Source organism: Ipomoea triloba, chromosome 1 (assembly GCF_003576645.1).
Source record: "Ipomoea triloba cultivar NCNSP0323 chromosome 1, ASM357664v1".
In the NCBI taxonomy this organism is placed as follows: Eukaryota; Viridiplantae; Streptophyta; class Magnoliopsida; order Solanales; family Convolvulaceae; genus Ipomoea; species Ipomoea triloba.
Genome location: NC_044916.1, coordinates 9,475,854 through 9,496,093, shown reverse-complemented (window position 1 = coordinate 9,496,093; position 20,240 = coordinate 9,475,854). Strand labels below are relative to the sequence as shown.

General features: G+C 37.1%; 1 protein-coding gene across 1 annotated transcript; it reads right to left on the bottom strand.

Annotated features, from left to right (window-relative positions):
- Nucleotides 1-1,161: 1,161 nt before the first annotated feature.
- On the bottom strand, nucleotides 1,162-19,545 carry LOC115999011. The gene is made up of 15 exons (XM_031238731.1): nucleotides 19,414-19,545; nucleotides 18,642-18,726; nucleotides 17,579-17,618; nucleotides 17,236-17,484; nucleotides 16,508-16,607; nucleotides 16,258-16,332; nucleotides 11,893-11,991; nucleotides 7,074-7,190; nucleotides 6,859-6,974; nucleotides 6,301-6,400; nucleotides 5,469-5,806; nucleotides 3,589-5,308; nucleotides 3,293-3,430; nucleotides 2,399-3,178; nucleotides 1,162-1,616 (listed from the first exon to the last, which is right to left on the bottom strand). Exons 1-14 carry the CDS (start codon nucleotides 19,543-19,545, stop codon nucleotides 2,453-2,455), a joined length of 4,035 nt encoding a protein of 1,344 aa, XP_031094591.1. The 3' UTR covers nucleotides 1,162-1,616; nucleotides 2,399-2,452.
- Nucleotides 19,546-20,240: the final 695 nt, after the last annotated feature.

Here is a 20,240-nt window from a genome sequence, read left to right as displayed (position 1 = left end):
GTGACAAAAATGGGGTGGATTATTTTAAAACTTGAATAATCGTAGGAAAAAAGTTATTTGACTTGAGTTTTTTGTAAAAATACAAGTTCTAAATGGGTTTGATACTTTTTAATTTTTTTTTTCCTAAAATATGACAAAAGCAAGACGTACTTGCATTTGTCAATACAAATACTAGAAATCGTATGTACTCTTGTACAAAAACACAAGTGCAACTTGCACTTGCGTTTGACTATTAAAACAAGAATTTACTGGAAACCGGCTCCCATGGGAGCTGCGCATATACAAGTAGGGGAAATGACAAAAATGTAAGTGCATGGCATTCTATTGACAAAATTGTGAACGAATCTAATAATTGACAAAAATGTGAAAAAATTCAATTCCCAAATGCGTTCCTTGTCAGAACTGGTCAAACACAAAACGCAAGTAAGACTTGTATTTTTCGAAAGACGCAAGTCCCACTTGCGTTAAATTTTCTTAATTTTTATTTTTTTTTAGTCTCCGACGACCACATTTGGTCGCCGGCTTCTCCGACGAAGGAGAAGCCAGCGATGGTTGCTGGCTTCTCCAGTGAAGGAGAAGCAGCGACCAAACAGGGGAGGAGCCATTGACCAATTTGGTCGCTGTTTCTCCTTCGCTGGAGAAGCCAGCAACCATCGCTGGCTTCTCCTTCGTCGGAGAAGCCGGCGACCATATTTGGTTGGCCGGAGACCCAAAAAAAAAATTAAAATTTAAAAAATTTAACGCTTGTGTTTTTTGAAAAATACAAGTCCCACTTGTGTTTTGTGTTTGACCAATTCTGACAAGGAACGCATTTGGGAACTAAGTTTTTTACATTTTTGTCAATTATTAGATTCATTCACAATTTTGTCAACAGAATGCCATGCACTTACATTTCTCTCATTTCCCCTATACAAGTAATGCAAGTGCGACTTGCATTTCTTGCAAATATCAATGAAAGAGAAACACAAGTATGACTTGTGTTTCTTACCTTCACCAATTTATAAATATCAACATCTCAACAACACAATATCTAGAGAATGAACATAAAAAACAATACAAATATACGAATCTCCCTCTATAATAAAGCAACAACTTCTTGCACTTGCATTTTCCCGCCCAAAGAATACATCGTCATTTTGAGGTATAACTATTTGCCGGAAGAATAAATGCGTTTTACATGCTCAATTGGTGAAGTTGAAATGAGAGATGGATCATTCATACTGCTGCATATTTTGAGACCCGAAGCTTGATAACAAACTGTCAGGTGTCCACAAGGGCAAATTGGCAGGCACTTAATAAGAGTTGAGTGAAATGAAAGGAAGTTAAAACAATGTCCACCCATTATTAGCAGATCAAAACTTGCATGATTTTATTATCTGATACGTGCCAATTCTTAATGGCACCTTGAGAACTCAGCATCACTAAGTTAGCTGAAGAAATCAAACCATTCTTGCCTAAAAACCAATTCTCAAGAGTTTAGGCAAGGAGTACCTTGAGAATCACTAGTACCTGATGGTGGTTGGGATTCAGCCTTGTTTTCTGGCAATCAAAGGCAGAGAGTTCAAATTCTGGCACTTTGGTTGACTCTTTTCTTTGCTTTTGCCTCCATGTTGCATCTGCATAGTTTACAAATTAAACAGATTATTCAGTCCAAAATCCAGAGTGACCCGCTATCATGAGCAAATGTGTCTACCGAAACACTTCCATTTACACAAGATTTACACAAGTCAGTCAATCATAATGACTAACCACATATCAAGTTCACTCCTTCAAACATTCACGCATATAATACTTCTCTCATTCAATTCTCAGTGAACATCCCTGTTTAGATGCAAATAATTAGGACAAAGGACAGTAGCAACTGAACAATTATAAGGCCCACGTCAGTTTCTAATCTAACTGGTAGGCATGGGTTGGATTTAAAACCATTGCCATCACTACTCCACTGCTGTTAAGAGCAAATTCATTTAATTGTCGTGTATCAAGTACTATAAATTAATAATCATTTCAACTAAAGCCTAGTGGCATACGATTGGAATTAACAAACCAACAAATTTCCAGGGCAGAGATTGTGCAACCATTTTCAGAAGGCTCTAAACCTCATGACTGTCTATTTGTCCTCATAATAAAAATAATAATATATTAAGAGAACAAGGAGATGCCTGATGCATCACATACAGGTAAGGCCAACATGTAAAGTCAGTTCTTTCTTGAAAGCAGATGTCAAAGAGAACTTGTTAAAAGGTCAAAAGGTAGGGGAAAGAGGTGACAGATAGGGGTTCGGGGATAAAAGAATGCAAACCCAACTGCAACTACATCTGAAGCATATGATAAGGAAGAATGATACATGCTGCAATGACACCAAATATACAGACACAAAACTGCATCAACTTCTTACCTCAATGCCCATAGACAATCTTGCAGATAAAGGCAAACCAGTCACTGAAGCCTGTTAAGAAAATTCAATCATTGGAAGCTCATTTGGAACTGCATTTCCCATGTTATCTGGCAACTGGTGTTCATTCTCAGCTGCAGATGAGATATCCTTGGATGTTGATGGGATGCCTTCTCCAGTTAAAGTTGGATCTGAAGCACCCACCAATGATGAGACTGTGACTTGATTATCTGAAGTTTTATTCTTTGGTTGTGCCAAATCTGGTGTGCTTGGTTCAGGGGAAACTTCAGCCCCCAAGTCTGATGGTTGCGGAGCACTAGGTTGTGCTTGTGCAGCATCAGGTTCTGCAGGTGGAGCAGTTGATGCTGACACAGCTGGAGTATCTGGTTCTGGTGTAACAGAAGGTGCCACTTCTGACTTAGATGGAATACCTGATTCTGATACTGTTGCAGTCCCATTTTCTGCAGAAGATGTTGCATTTGGTTGTGAAGTTTTAGATCCTTCTATAATTTGCTTGCCTAGTTGTTGTAACATGCCCTGCTTGCCAGGAGGAGCCTTTGTTTGACCAGGATTTGGGCCATAGAGAGACGCCATTCCTGGAGGTAAAATTTCGATTGGGTGTTTTTTTGCTGCATCTATCAAACTTGTGAGCTTTGGTTCCTCAAGAGAGGCAAGAAATGCAGATGTGGCATCAGTTTTAGTTGATGCAGTATGCTCCATTTCCTTCTGCAGTGTTTTATTCCATGCTTGAACCAATGTTCTCAATGAAGGTCGCCCATGAGCCTGAGGGACAATGAGACCAATCACATTCAAGCACTATCTAATGAATCTGGGCGATTAGTACGCACTACATTCTGAGGATAAGCTAATAGAAACACTATAGTAAGATTACTATACATGGGCATGAAGCACAGCCTCAGCAAGCATCCCTGTTTCCTGCCATGCTTTCTCCATGAGTAAATTGTCTCCCAAAAGTGCAGCTGCAAATGCTGCTTCTCTCCCAGATCCAACTGGTATTAAGTTATTCACCATATTCTGCAAATGTTAATCTACCATTAACAGGAGAAAAAAAATCATACATGGTCTTGCATATCATCTAACATATTTAAATTAATTTCATTTATAACTTGTATCCCATAAACAAAACAAAAGTGCATTATGAAATGAAATCAAAAAGAAAATATGTTGCATACACTGAGTCGTGCCAACTCCCCATGATTTGCAAGCCTCAAGGCAACTCCGTTTAACTCCTGACCTTGCAAAGCTCCCTTCACTGAACCTGCAGCTGCTAATCTTTTAAGAGCTTCACGAGCAACGTCAACTTGCCCTGTAGCATCTGCAGCATCAATAAGATTCATAAACTCCTTAGCAAATTTAACTACTCCTTGAACGGCTTCCACAACATTTTCCTTCTTTTCTGCCAGGTTCATTATATCATTCAGATCCAAACTAAGAGCCTCATGACCTATATCCCTGCTGTTGCTCATTGTTAAAAGACACTGCAGTGCTCTTCTCAAATCATTACCCTGCATGGCCAGATCAAACTCTAACCGTTTAGATATTCCAGGCAAGTGAAGTGCCTCCATTGCATAACCCATCCCAAGCATAAATTGTGCCAAGTCATCATGATGCTCCCTACCAAGTCGACTTGCCCACTTTACAGCACTTACAGCATCTCCATAAGCTGCAAGACAGCGACAACGAATGCCAGGATGGCTTAGGGATATTGCATGAGCACACATATATCTATCTACTAGCCATAGTACACCATCCCTAACACCCACTATAAGAAGAGGTCCAACTGGTCTTCTTTGCTCTGCTGGGAAACGAGTGACAGCCACTGCAATCCCACCACCACCAATAGCAACCTCACTAACTCTCCTCTCTTCCATCTCTTTAGGCATCCATGTTTCATCAGTCTCAGCCTTAGATAGTTTAGGCAAGGTCAAGAATGGAGGCATGTAGTGTTCATGCTGAAAAGAAGCTAATCGAACAACTTGTAGCATAGGCGGTCTCAACTTTATCCTCTCTTGAGGAGCATTTTGCTGACTGTCTATTGTTATCAATGCTAACTCCCCATGTTCTGCAACAGCTCTTGCCTGTGCTTCCTTTAGTCGCATCTCCTCTTTTCTGCGTTTTGTTTCTATGTCAACCGATGCAACACCAGCATCCACAAAAATGCACTCAATTGTAGTTGGAGTTGCAACAAATAACTGCCTTCGTTGCCACACAGCCCCAGTAGCATGAGGAATAGCTACATCTCCCAAGTATCTAAACTGAGGACGCAGGGAAGCAATGACAATATATTCAGGATAAGCAAATGCACAATACTCAACTGTTTGGTCCCATGCTGTCCATTCAGGTTGAGGAAGAGCAGCACCCACTGGCTGAAACGTTTCCCAGCTGTATAACTGAAAGTTCTGTGCTGAAGCTTTTTGAGAAGCAATACTGCTCTCAAAAGCACTAAATGAAGAAACAGAGCTAGCTCCATAACCTGACAAGGGCATAGTTGAGATGGAGCGAACCCTCCAAGATGTTCGATAGGCAACACCAAGTAGTGCACCCCCGTGCAAACCAATTACTGGCTCACTCCTAGAGCCGACAGACCTCATTAACACGTTTGAGGTTCCATCATCAAGCAAGATACGAACTTGAACAGCGGCAGATGAAGCAGCAGAAGCAGCCTCTGCTGCAGCTTGTGCTGCAGCAGCTGCGGCTTCCTTTGCCTTTCTAGATGAACCACCTTTTGGAATAATAGGCATTCTTGGAAATACAGCAGATTCCAACAAGGCAAATCTATCCCGACAAGTATCCCATACCAAAAGCCTAGCGCTGCCAGAATCAACTATTGACCAACCACTAACCTTGTAGATTGTGAAGTAAGGAATGTCTGGCCATACAATTGCAAGATACCTGCATGATTTGTAGAGCAAGATAACTCGGAGGAGTCAAGGTCACTAATAACTGAAAAGTAGTGAATGAATGCCCTAAAAATATGGAGAGCAAATAGTGAAGATAGAGATGATACAAAAGATGTAGTAGCAACTTAATTTTAAGTTGAGCAATCACTTACTTTCCTGAACTGCTTACAGAAAGAACTGAGTATGAATCATGCGGAACTGTAGTAATATGTTTTTTGGTTTGCTTAACTAGGAGTTGCTCAGGGGCTGTATTACTTGAGATGCCATTATTCCCAATGGCTGGATTAGCAGTGTTAGACAACTGAAATCTAAGCAGCTTGAGTTCCCTTTGAACTACATAAATAGCTGTATGTTCATGGCCTCCTATTGGTGTTGGCAGTGGTGCCACCGATGGAAGTGCCAGAGCATCAAATTCACACAAAATGATGCCTACATTGGTTCCAGTAGCAACAAGATGTGGCTGTAAGGGATGTGTAACCATGCAGTATACCTAGGATAGCAAAGGAAAGAGCATTCTAATAGATGATTGATATAAGCTTATGAAAAAGGAAACAGAAATGCTCTTCAAATAGTTTTAACATCACCAACAATGATTTTTTATCATGTGGAGAACGGAAAGTTATTTTTGTACAAATAACGCTCATAAATTTTTGGAAGAATGTCAAGTTTTGAAAAATGATTTCACCCACCTCTATGAGATTTTAGCTTTAAAGGAAAGAAGATGGGCTTCCTGCTTCTGAAACATCAAGATTATTTGAAGAATACTTTTTCCAATCATTAAACCTCACTCATGAAATAAGAAATAGAACACACATTTTTCTAAACTCCTTTGAGCACAAGATACATAGTTCAGAACATCATATCTGCTATAAGTAGCCTATAACCACAAGCATTCATATAGCAAGTTTGTTTGTTTCTTTCTATTTTTGTGTTAGCACCACATAAACAAGTTAGGAAAACTTAGATCAAGGATAAGCTACTTACTTTGAGCTTTTTCTGTGAAGGAAGTAGTTGTAGAGCAACTAGTGAGGAAAGTTCGCACAATGGCCTGGTAAGAGCTGAATGAGTGGGGTGTTCAATAGCCCTGCAAAAGTCTCAACACAATTTAATGTTTTCCTCTATTGAAACTTGAAAGGAAAAAAATCCTCAAGGAGATTATTTAAGGAACTACAGCCAAATGTTCACAGAAACTCGTCCCTTCCTTTAGAGAACTCAGAAATACTAAGGCTCAGTCTTGATAAACAGCTTAAATAAATATATTTACGACAACAGCTTTCGAATAAGTTCCATGATATAAGTTTAAAACAGCTTAAACAGATTTGGCATTCAACTGGCTTATAAAAAAATGCTGTTTTGAGCTTATTTCTATAATAAGATAAAAACACATTTCAAAAAGTTACAGGCTCTTTTCATAAGCTAACACAATAAAATTAAGTTCTTATAGCAGTAGATAAGCCTGAATAAGTTGAAAATAAGCTCTCATCTATGGTGTCCAACTTAGTTATGCTAATGCAAGTAGGATCAAGTGGGAAATATGCATACCAAATATGGGAATCCTTAACACATATCAAGATATCAAGGTTTGGAGCCCGAGGATGACACCAAGACTGGACACTATTGCAAGCCAATTTTGAAACCGGTTTTATTCTGCGCAATTCCTAAAAATAAAGTAGCTAGGTTGGGGTAGAGGAAACTGATGTTATACAAATAAATTTATATAACACAGCACTTTTAAATAAAGCAATGCGATGCAGTACCTTAAGCGAAATGGTATCCCAAATTGCTAATGTTTTATCAGCACCTATCGTAATTAGCCAGGGGGTTCTACCAATCACTCTAGAAAGCTCCACAGCAGTAACACCACCATCATGTGCCTTGAAAGTAAGGGGCATTTAAAATGGATTTCAAATTAGTCAACTGTGTCATAAGACATTAAGAAAAGCTGTGCCAACAGATTAGATTCCAATCTCTCTTTAAATTGTCACTTATAATATAAAAACCATAAGAAAATAATAATAAATAAGAAGAAGAAGAAGAAGAAGAAAGAAAGAAAGAAAGGGTAGAGAGAGTTGCATGTGGAAATGACACATTAGAATACCTCTCCAAACACAATAGTTTCACCACTTAAATGAGACGTAACTCCAATACTTGGTTCCATCTTGCCTACCAATTAGTCATTTACTATCACACATCACGAATCCCGCTTCTAAAATGACCACCAGGAAATAGTAAAATAAGGTGCCAACCAGATGGCAATATCTAGTAAAAACATGTAAGTGAGAATAAAATGCATAGGGAAATTAACTACTGTTTGAATTGTAAATAAACTGATGGAAAAGATTGTGGATCACTTAATCTTAGGGATAGAATAACATGATTGTAGGGATATGTTGGCATGATTACTGGTATAGGATTATGTTTTACGACTTATAACATGAATTCTTTCATCTTATATGAAGACATATTCTTATCAGTGCCAGTTTGTCTTTGAAATTTTTATTTCCGATCTTTTCTTTTTTTTTTTTGTCTACTGTTCATAGTAGGCTTGGGTTTTTGGTTTCTTTGATCTACTGTCATCACTCATCAACACACCCAACCAAGGAGGAGCATCAGCGTCCGACGAACTTCCTTGAAAAATTCAGTGGCCAGAACCATTGAGCGTGATCCACACGCTTCTATACACATCTTCGTCGGTTCTTCACACACCGACATGTGAGCCTTCAGCAGTGACCTGAAAAACTTTTGGTTGCCTGAGTCTGTACAACACTTTTTTTGGGCACAATTTGGACAGTTTCTTCTCTGGTGTTAGACCCCTTTGTCCGTCGGACTCATCTCAAGTTCTCTTGCTTTTGTTTTGAGATTGTGGTTGGGTTTTTTTTATTTGCTCTAGAATGGCTGAGGGTAAGCCTTTTATAGTCTCCGGTGTGGTCCAATCACGTCAAAATTTACGAAATATAAGTTTGTTAAGAGTCTCATATTGATAAAATAAGAGAGAACATGTGGGTTTATAAAGTCATGGGTTAGACTAGCTAATTGGTTGGATTCAATCTTTTAGTGTGGTTTGACCCATGTGCATTATAGCCCAATTGAGTGACCCTAACCCAATCATTAAACTTTATCTACGTAGTATAGATAAAGATGACCATAGAATTGATGAGGAACCTAAAGATGAGAACACTAAGAAAACTTGGTTGAGACTTGAGAGAGGATGAGCCAAATTTTTTTTACAAATTTGGAATTTTATTGATAATGATGTGATCAGTTTAGTCCGTCATTGTGAAACTTTTAAAGAGTTAATGAAATATTTCGAGTTTTTGTATTTTGGAAAAAGAAATGTTACTCGTATGTACAATGTTTATAAAGCTTTTTACTGGGCTGAGAATTAAGATAAGTCACTCATCACTTAATGGAATTTAAGAAAACATATGAGGAACTAAATCAATTAATGCCCTTTAGTAATGATATAAAGGTTCAACAAAAGCAACAAGAACAAATGGTTGTCATGAGTTTTTTGGTAGGACTTCCAGCTAAATATCTTAGGTTTTGTCTAGTCCTAAAATATCTTCATTACAAGATACTTCTTCTCAAGTATTACGCATAAAGAACTCTCAATCTATTCAATTGAGTAGTGATCTTATAAGTAAAAATTCTTTGTCAGACTCTGGAAGACAATCCGTCAATGGTAATGGTAGAGACCTTCAAGGGAAAAACTCCGGCGGAATTGTTTTTCATAATTGCCACATGACAGGTCACATGAAGCATGACTGTAGGAAATTGTAGAACAAGAATAGGGGGATTCAGTATGCTAGTGGTGCTTCCACCAATGATGTGTCTACCTAATCTGTTATAATCTCTGCAAATAAGTTTGCTAAGTTCTCCCAATATCAGGAGGCACTAAAGTCTTCAAATACTCCTATCACAACAATTGCCGATTCCGGTAACCCACACACCTGCCTTTTTTCTTCCACTTCCAAATGGGCTATTGACTTGGGCGTCACACACCATATGACAGGTAACTCTAGCTTATCCTCAACTTTTACACCCCATAATTCTAGTCTTCCCGTCACTCTTACTGACGGGTCTGTTTCACAAACACTTGTGCCTGGCTCTATTGCACCAACTCCTTCAATTCCCTTGTCATATGTTCTAAGTTTACCTAATTTGTCCTTTAATTTGATCTCTGTCAGCAATCTTACTCGTGCTCTCAACTGTTGTGTAACATTCTTTACTGGCTAATATTTGTTTTAGGATCTTATGACGAAGAAGATTATTGGTACATGAGTCCAGTGGCCTCTACATCCTTGACATCGACAAGCCAAAATCTGTTGCATGTTTAGTTGTTGTTTCTCCTTTCGAAACCCATTGTTGCTTGGGTACCTTTGTTGAAGAAGTTGTGTCCTCAATTTCAAAATGTGTCCTTCAGTTCTTCAAGTTTATTCTTGTAGACCAAGACTTCCTAAGTTAACCCCCATTATACTTGAGCCCATGCCTACCCCGTGTCCTGAACCAATTTCTTCGCCATTAGATCAAGTCTCCAATGATGATATTCCAATTTCTCTTCGCAAAGGTAAACACAAGTGCAATTATCTTGTTTCTTCCTTTGTCACTTATGATAATCTGTCACCATCATCTTGTTCTTTTATTCTTTTATTGCATCCATTGACTCTTCCTCTCTCCCTAAAATAGTGAAAGAAGCCATGTCCCATCATGGATGGTACAATGCTAAGATAGAAGAAATGAATGCTTTAGACTAGAATGGTACTTGGAATTTGGTAAGCTTACTTGTAGGTAAGAAACCTATTGGCTACAATGGGCATTTGCCATCACATCTGGTGGATCTATTGCTCGATTGAAGGCTCGCCTTATAGTGCAAGGATAGGCTCAAACTTAAGGGGTAGATTATTTTGACACCTTTGCCCTGTTGCTAAGTTCACATCTATTCGATTGCTTATTTTTAGGACAACTATCTATGGCCTTTGCATGAACTTGACATCAAGAACGCCTTTCTACATGGAGATCTTCAAGAGGAAGTGTACAGGAAGGTATGCCAACTTTCCAAATCTCTGTATGATTTAAAACAAAGTCCTTGAGCTTAGTTTGGAAAATTTAGTCAAGCAACAGAGCAGTTTGGAATGGCAAACAAGAAAATCTGACCACTCTCTATTTTATAAGTGATCTAAAATAGGTATTGTCTTGCTAGTGGTCTATGTGGATGACATTGTCATCACAAGAAGTGACACCAAAGGTATTACAGCCCTCAAGTCATTTCTTCATACTCAATTTATCACAAAAGACATAGGGATGCTAAAATATTTCCTGGGTATAGAAGTCACAAGAAATAAGAAAGGGATATTACTATCCCAATAAAAGCATGCACTTGATCTGTTGACTAAAACATGAAAATTGAGAGTTAAACCATGTAATGCTCCCATGATTCTCAATATACAGCTCACAAAGGGGAATTGTTTGAGGATCTGAAAAGGTATAGAAGACTTGGGAAGCTAAACTATTTAACAATAACTCATTGGGATATTACATATCCTGTTAGCCACGTCAATACATGTCATCCCCAACAAAGCTACTATGGAACAAATTCCTTGTTATTTAAAAGGTGCTCTTGGACAAGGAATCCTATATAGAAATCATAGGCATACAAAAACTGAGTGTTTTACAAATGCTTATTGGCAGGGTCTAAGGAGTATTGAAGATTTAGAAGTGGAAATTGTGTCTTCTTTGGTGGGAATCTAGTTTCATGGAAGAGTAAGAAGCAAAACGTTGTATCATGATCGAGTGCAAAGTCAAAATACGGGGCTACGCCACAATATGCATGTGAGGTAATATGGGTATATCATCTATCTTTTGTGTGAAGCAAGTTTCAAAACTCCTATTCTTGCAAAATTATGGTGTGATAATCAAGCCTCACTTCATATTGCATCCAATCCTATCTTTCATGAACGAACCAAGCATATTGAAGTTGCAACGAGGCTTGATATCTACAAGATTTGTGACGACTAGAGAGTAACTTAGAAACCTTTACACAAAAACCTTAAACAGTACTCAGGTTAATTATTTATGTAACAAGTTGGACATGATTAACATCTATGCTCCAACTTGGAGGGGAGTGTTATGAATTGTAAATAAACCGAGTGCATAGATTGTAGATCACTTACTCTTAGAGATATAATAACATGATTGTAGGGATAGGATGGCATCAGTACTGGGATAAGATTATAATCTTTCCTTTTTAGAGACTTTGAGCAGGTATATGTACCAATGTATTCTTTCATCTTATGTGAAGTAAGACATTTTTTTACACTCTTTAGAACTACAAAAGCAAGATTAGAATTGAAGCGGAAAGGGGACTTTCAAGAACACAAACTTCCCCCCTCCCGTGGTTGCTTAACCACTGAAGGAGAGCAATTTTCACCAGAACAAAAAAGGAAAAAAATAAATAAATAATAAATTAAAAAAATCACCTCTTTATAATTAGAGCCAAGAATAAATAAATTAATCACCCAAATATTTCACATAGATAAAACTAAAAGCAAAAGAAACAATGAAAAATAAGAAGATTACTTTTAAACTCAGCTTAGGCACAAGTTCTCGATGATGGTGAGCATGGTCTGCATTCCAAATTACGAGCAACCCATCACTACCACCAGAAACCAAAAGCCCCTACATGCAAGAAAACGGAGTGGGACAAATCAAGCTTAATACACACATAGAAGTAGTTCTCATGACTGCCAAAATTAATAACAAAATTGAAAATGCACTTTACAATTCATAATACTAATAAATAACATAGGTCCATGAGAAAACACGATCAAACGGGAGTTCAAATATTTGTGGAAGCCCAACGGAATTACTTGAAGGTCCTAGAGCAACTAAACATGTTCTAGAAGTAGAGAGCTAAGGAGTTTTGGTTGAGAGAGGGTGATACTAATTCCTGTTTCTTCCATAATTCTTTTAAGAAGAAGGAGAAACAACAGAATTACCAAGCTTCTAGACACAAATAGGAATTGGGTGGAAAAAGGTACGGCTTTAGACTCTCGCATGCATAATTCCTTCCAGAAGCTTTTTAATTCTGCACATGGAGATGTAGCCTCTATTTTGAATTGTATTGAGAAAGGATATCCCATTTGCAAAATCTTCAACTTGCCTAGGTTGTGACGCTAGGTCTAATGGGTTTAGCCCAGGATATTATCAGCATTTTTGGGGCATAGTGTGGTGCAGATGCAATTCATTTTTGTAAGCGCAATTTGTTCAAGATGGGAAATTGCTGATGGGTTGAATAGAACTCAAATTGTATTAATTCTAAAAATATCCAACCCAAAATCCATGAATGACTTGCATCCGATTTCCTTATGTAATGTCCTCTAAAAAATTTTGGGGAAGGTTCTTGCAAACCAAATAAAACCTCTGCTTGGCAATCTTATCTCCCAATAAAAAGTGTGTTTGTTTTGGAAAGACAGACTACATATAATATTATGATTGCTTTTGAGATTAATCACTATTTGAAGAAAAGATACAAGGAAAGGTGGGTTATAAACTTGACATGAGTAAGGCATATATAATCATGTTGAATAGGGGCTGTTGAAGGATATTATGAAGAAAATGGGGTTTTGTGAAAAGTGGCTAAATCTTGTCAGGGAGTGTGTTTCTACTATAGATTACCATATTCTTATTGATGGTGCTTAATAGCATATATATAATACATAAACATAAATGTGCAGTCCAACTATCAGCTTAGCCCTTTAGTTGAGATGGAGCACATGCTTCAATTTAGTATCACCGATAAAAAGAGACTCTGGCTTGCACACAGGTGAGGTGGCGTGTTGGGAAGCACCAGCTATTTCACACTTCCTGTTCACTGATGATTCTCCTATTTTGTAGAGATAATTCTCTGGAATGAAATGTGCTTAAAGATTTTCTCTTGGAATTTACACCAGCCTTTGGATAGACTATCAATTATAGAAAATCAACCATCACTTTTAGTAGAAACATAGGTGAATCTGTCCAAGAAGAGAATGAAGAGTTCTTTTACAAAAAAATAAAAATAAATAAATAAATAAAAAGAGGTGAAGTGAAAGGAAAGTATCTAGGTTTGCCTTCTCTGGTGGGAAAAAAGAGAACAGAAATACTAAGCTTCATTAAAGAGAGTATTGGGAAGAATACAAAGCTGGAATCACAAGCATCTTTCTAAGGCAAGATGAGAGATACTTTTGAAGAATGTCATACAAGCTTTCCTGACTTTTGCAATGAGCGTGTTTTTCTCCCTCAAGAGTTATGTATGAACATTGAGACTACAATCAATGCTTATTGGTTTGGGGGCGCGGGGGGGTGGGGTGGTGGTGGTGGTTGTGGTGAAGGAAAAGGGATTTGTTAGAAAGCATGGCAACATCTTTTAAACCAAAGAAAATGGGAGTATGGATCTTAGGAGATTGCAAGAGTTCAACAAAGCCATGTTGGAAAAACAAGGGTGGAGATTTATTCGGAATCCAGATTCTTTAGTCTCCAAAGTGTTTAAAGCTAGATACTTCCCGAAGACTTCTTTTCTAAAAGCTAAAATTGGTCGAACTCCCTAGTTTGCATAGCGCAATTTGTTGGAGGCCCAAGACATTATTTGGAAAGGTTGTAGATGGAGAGTTGGGAATGGTAAATCTATTAACATTTGGACTGAACCATGGATTCCCAATGCTGAAGTTCCCTTCATCCAAACATGAATGCCACCACAACTCAAGGAAGCCACTGTATCCTCTATTATGAATGAGCAAGGGATAGAATGGGACAAGGATATTATTGCAGATATCTTTGAAGAGAGAGACAGAAAACTGATCTTGAATATACCACTAGGAGAAAGTGAAACTAAAGACACTTTTCTGGAGTGGGGAAGAGAATGGCAAATATTCTGTAAAAAGCTGGCTGCTATAGACCCAAATTTCCAGTCCACAGAGGTGCCGAAATGGAATAAAATGTGGAATTTTAATATTCCCCCTAATGCTAAAAATTTCTTCTGGCAGGTTTGCATAAACTGTCTTCCAACAGCTGATTTCTTGTCAGTTAAACGTGTTCCCTGCCCAACTTTGTGTCAATTGTAGTCCTCTGGAAATAAGTCGAGCTTCCATGTGTTTGTGGAATGTGAAATAGCATAGGGTTGCTGGAATATGATAGGAGGAATCAAAATGAATAGCTTCATCTCCTTTCAAGAATGGATTGATCTAAACATCAGGAGTTTGAATGTCGAAAGCTTGTGCCGTCTCATAATGATATGTTAGAGTTTATGGGAGGCAAGGAACAACAAAATCTAGAATAACAAGAAAACTTCACAAAGAAATATACTTGATGGAGCTTTAAGTTTCCTTCAAAATTGGAGAGAAACAAGTTCAGGAAACAAACAACGTCAGAATACCAGTCTGAATCAGGTTGAAAGGTGGGTCAAACCACCTGAAGGATGGCTTAAAGTGAATATAGATGCTGCAATCAACAGGCCAGAACAGAATGGGGTTCGTCTTTATTCTGGCAATGCGAATTGAGATTTTGTTGCAGCAAAGGGAGTTCCTTGGCAAGGAGAATCCAACCAAAGGAAGCAGAAGCAGTGAGCATTTGTGAGGTTCTCAGCTGGCTGAATTAAACGATCTGCAAACCAAGTAGCCCATTTGATTGCTAGGGTAGCGGGTTCTTTGTCAGATTGTATGGAATGGTTTTCCATTCCTTCTACTATGTTTCATGATGTTTTACAATTTGTTTTAATAAGTTCTTCTTCAAAAATAAATAACATAAAATAATATTTTACACATAGATTAACTAAACTAATTAGGGTAAATTCATCCACTCATGATACCTTAATTAAAGCCTTTGATTAGAATGACAATTGATGATTTATGGTTCATACCAAAACTACTGACTCCTTCCAACACTTAATAAAGAATGTTAGAATTAATGTTATTTTTTAAAACTGAACTAATTAAATAAATTGCAAAGTTTCATTTTGTACAAAAGTTACAATATTCACACTAACCACACATCTAATTGCAACCATTAATAATTGATTTATGTTAAAACTTCAAGAAAAATATTATAGAAACATACACATATAGATATTCTAATAAATAATTATTTTATTCAAATTAATTAAATAAATTGAGAGTTTCATTTTTTATAAAATAGAGTTGAATATTTTTAAAATCGAAATAGGTCATAACTTATCTTGGTTACTTTACCAGGTCAAAGAGCAAAATATTTAACCACTTTCACCACTCTATTAAGGAAGCCCCATCTAGTATGCAAATAAGAACTAGTACAGGAGCCCCATCTAGTCAACAAATAAGAACTATTCAAGTCTACTGGTTAATAGTTTACTATTTTTTTGAAAAGTACAAAGGAAGGTAACAGACTTGTTAGGATCAGCAGCTCAATTAATTTACTCTTCCAATTTTCAAATATTTGATTTCTGCATTCTCTCTAATGAGTAAAAGAAAGACAGTTTGAGAAATCTCATAACCAGAGAAATAATAGCACAACAAAAGCTGATAATATTAGCTGCTCTATGATTTCAAACTACTATGATTTTAAACACAAAACTCCAGTCTATGAGCTCAAACTAGTATGATTTTAAACACACAAAACCTAACTTATCTGCTAAATGTTCTAGCAAGTTTTTACCCCACCCACCCGTGGAAAACAGCAGGACTATCACAAATGAACATTTCTTAGCTAACTGGTAAGTCAAAGATCAGAACTTCTTAATGCCACTCACCTATTGGATATAAAAAGTTGCAAATTTAAATAAAAATTTAGACAAACTTATGCTAATTTTAAAATCCAATTTTTTTTTTGAATTATTAGAAAAAAAAAAGGGAGCTTCATTAAAAATTAAGGTTAGAGATACTTTCATGTAGCAATATATGAAACTCCAAGGTTTGCCAAAAACCAAAATAGTACCTCGCCAGAAGCAGATAAGAAGGTCATCAGACAGGAAATTGCTCCTTTATGGCCTCCAGTGTATCTTCGAGCAAGCTGCAGATAGACAAAAGCAAAAAAGATAGAAATTTTTGACATATTATCCCTAGCTAAGAATTATATAGGCTACATCACACTATTTATTTAAAAAACTGGTGATAAACCAAAGATCTTGGAAATTGGAAAAAGAAAAAATATTAGGAAAAGAAAAAAGCAAGAGATAGATGGAGACCTTCCATGTTATCATTGAGAGGACTCTAATTGCACCATCTGATGAACCAAAAGCTACAAGAGGACCATCACCACCATTTGATCTGCAGAGGAATTCCATGCTGTGACAGTGTAAAGCAAAATAAAGAAAATAACTCATTAGTCACTCAAGGTCGCCCAACTTTCCAAAGTCACAAATAAAAGAGAATATGGAGATATGTGCAAATATCAGTGACCACTAGGATGACAAGGGAAATAATTTATCATGCACATGTAATCAAATAGGTTATAGCAGATAGTTTCCGGTTATCACATGCATATTACTGGGTGGAACTCCTGAAGTAATCCCAATGCCCACACATAGAATGACATAAATGATTACTTTCTTTTTGGTATAGAAAGCAAAAAAAAAAAAAAAAGTGATGTGGAACATCTTAATTAAGTCTAATCAAAATAGATAAAGGGGAAAATACATAGATACATAACAATGCACCTAGAACCCTTCCATGGTCAGTAATGTTTTTCTGGATAAAGATGTTCATAACATACTTGCAGGCTCCTATATTTATTGGCTCAAATCATCCAAAAATCCCTAGCTTATCAGAGAGTGAATAAAAGGAAAGTCAAGTAAAGAGCCAGGAGGAATTGTCTATGTGATGAGAAAGCATTAGAACTAACAAGCTTTCACTTTCAGAAGATTTTATACCATCTATGGTCTTATAACTTGAAGAAGGATAGATTAAAACTTGCCAGATAAGTGATTTGTTGTCAAGGTCCTGCTTTGGTACATCACGGCCACGCATTGTCACCAAATCCAAAAAGATTGCTTTGTTCTCGCAACATATTACAAGAAAATGTCTTCCTTTCGCTGACGGTGAGGGTGCACTAAAAGCTGAAGTGACATTACTGGCAGCTGTTGGAGCTTCAGCAGCAGCAGAACGATTGCGCAAAAGTTGCCAATAACGTACATCATCATCATAAAATTTAACCTGCTTAACACTTGAACCATGCAAAAGAATGGTGGGATTCAGGTTCAACAACATAGCAGCAGACGCTGCAAAACCCTTCAGGGGCAGTCCAATGAATCCATTACCTCCCAGCCCGTATAGCTTCAGTTGGTTTCCCTCTATGCTCTGTCACACAAAGACATAGTAAGTAAAAATTACAAGTGATCTGCTCTTGAATAGGTAGATTGCAAGATCTTAATTTGAGAACAAAAAGTAACAGTGCAATTCCCTTATTTGATGGGCCGCTTAAATAAAGAAAGGCAGCAAGAAACGTCTACAAGTCAACAATATATATTTCCCAAATTATATCTCAACACGATGAGCCCCATTACTTTTACCAGAATCTACACTACTCAAATAGAAAAACTACTCCACATATAGTACCCCAGAGTTTTTATGATAAAACTTCCTGACCCTCATCATACCAGAACTTTATACCAAGAATCTGATCGAACCTGTTTAGGTGATAGGAGTTAGATTTTCCAGGTTCCCCACAGCACATTTATACTCTGAGTTAGATTTTCCATCTATTCAAGACCAAAAAATTTCTTCATACTTCTCTCTGAAACCTCTAACATATTTATTTTATGTTTGTATTATGGAATGGAATCAAAGTAGGAGTGTAGGACATCATTTCTAGAATTTGATTTCATTCAGATGTTTTATATGATGGAATGGAATTGAAAGCCATTGCTGCTTCCATTCAGATTCTGAATTAGACACTTCATCCCACCATTGGATGGGCAGACTTACAAACAGAATAAAATGCCATTTTTTATTTACGTACTAAAATTACAGATTTAAGACCTCCTTTACAATTCTAATTTCTATATATCTCAGCAACATTTCAATCAACTAGTTTTGCTATGATAAATAACATTATATCCATTAAAAGTTAAAACAATATATTTAGGCGGATGATAATGATTATTAGATGAAAATACATGTAACTATACTATCTATACTATAGCTTCTACATGTACCATCATCTCCTCTAAAGATACCTAAAGTGCAGTTGGTATCTTATTAGAATATCAGCTCATCAGATAAATACAATAAAGTCAACACATTATCAACATACTTGAATTTAGAAATTTAAAACAGTTGGCATGACATCTCCTGCTATAAGTCTACAGCACTATATCCTACCTGATTCACCCTCAGCCAGCTTCTCGAGCTTTGCCCCGACCAATCGCCTCTCATCAACACCACCAGCTTTCAGCTCATAAATCACCTAATGGCCGAAAACCAAATTAACAACAATCGATATACAATGAACACAGTCACACATGAGTCATGACTTCGGAATATCCATTGCGTATTTAGTTCAAACATGATTCATTACAACATCAAATATTAATATTATATTTCAAACTCGACAAGTAACATTTCAGCTACTGACATTCATTTCAAACAAGATTCTTCCGCCCAGGCTCCTCAGTTATCTAACTCATGGTATGATGGTATAATTAGAGAATTGACAAAAATCTCAAAATCGTAGGGGAAAAAATCATTTTTAATTCAAAATCATGGTTGAAAAAAAAATCGTTAGCCGCTTCCTACCCTTGTACTTTTTTATTTTATTTTTTATTTTTTAAAAATTTATTTAAATATTTTTAATTTTTTAAAGACTAATAATTATAAATTATATAATAATACTAAAATATTAAATATTAACCTAAAAAATATCTAGTACAATTTAAGATTGTTTCAGAGTGAAATAACCCATTAAAAAAAAGAACAATAGTTAGGCGGAGCTTAGGCGGCTTAGGCGCCTAGACCACTATTTAATGTGATAGGTTAGCGCGCCTAGACCACTATTTAATGTGATAGGTTAGCGGTTCACCAACGCCGCCTAGCGCCTAAGCCGGATTAATCGGCGCCTAGGCGGATTAACACTTTCAAAATCAATTATACGAACCTGGCGGTATTCCCAATTCCAAACGGATACGTGATCCGACACATCGGCGGTGACGAGCCACGGTTGCGTCGGGTGCACGTGAATCTTCTTAATCTTTTCATTCGTCGGCCGGAAAGCCCTTAACTTCAGCATTTTTAGGTCCCGGAAACACGGACGAAGAGGATGCTCGATACTAACAGATTATGAGAAAAAATGAATCGTAATTTGGATATGCATGATAGAAATGGAGGATCATTTCAACCGGAGATTTCGGAGCTTTGCTTCTCCATAAACTCTGCTTTGCGTTGGGGCAAATAACAGATAATGTGAAGAAAATGGAGTTTTCTGTATAGAGAACCGGAATGGAGGATCATTTCAACAGCGTTAGATGTCCGGAGTTTCAGTTCTCCGCTGAGAGAGAGCATGGCAAATGGGAGAGTTCAGTGGGATTACAGTTATGGCGGGGCATAATTTCACCTGAACCCCTCAGGTTTATTAAATTACACTCATACCACCAATGATTTTTTTTTTTTTTTTAAGATAAACGTAGCTATTCCATTAATTCATAACATAAAACGTTTACATTGAAATGGTAAACCATTCCTTACAGTCAGACATAGAAACAACTTTTCTAACTATGCTATAGAAAACTTGAATCGCAAACTGTTTCATAACTATGAAGCTATGTTCCTTCAGGGAGCTTAAAGCTTCTTCAAAAATCTGGGTCTTCGTCATCATTCTTTTTTGCTCGCCCAGGATAAGATCAACACTTGTCGAAACCAAACTAAACGATTTATGCTAATGAAAATGAAAAGCTCGTGAAAGTAACGAGAGGAAAAATGCTCGTG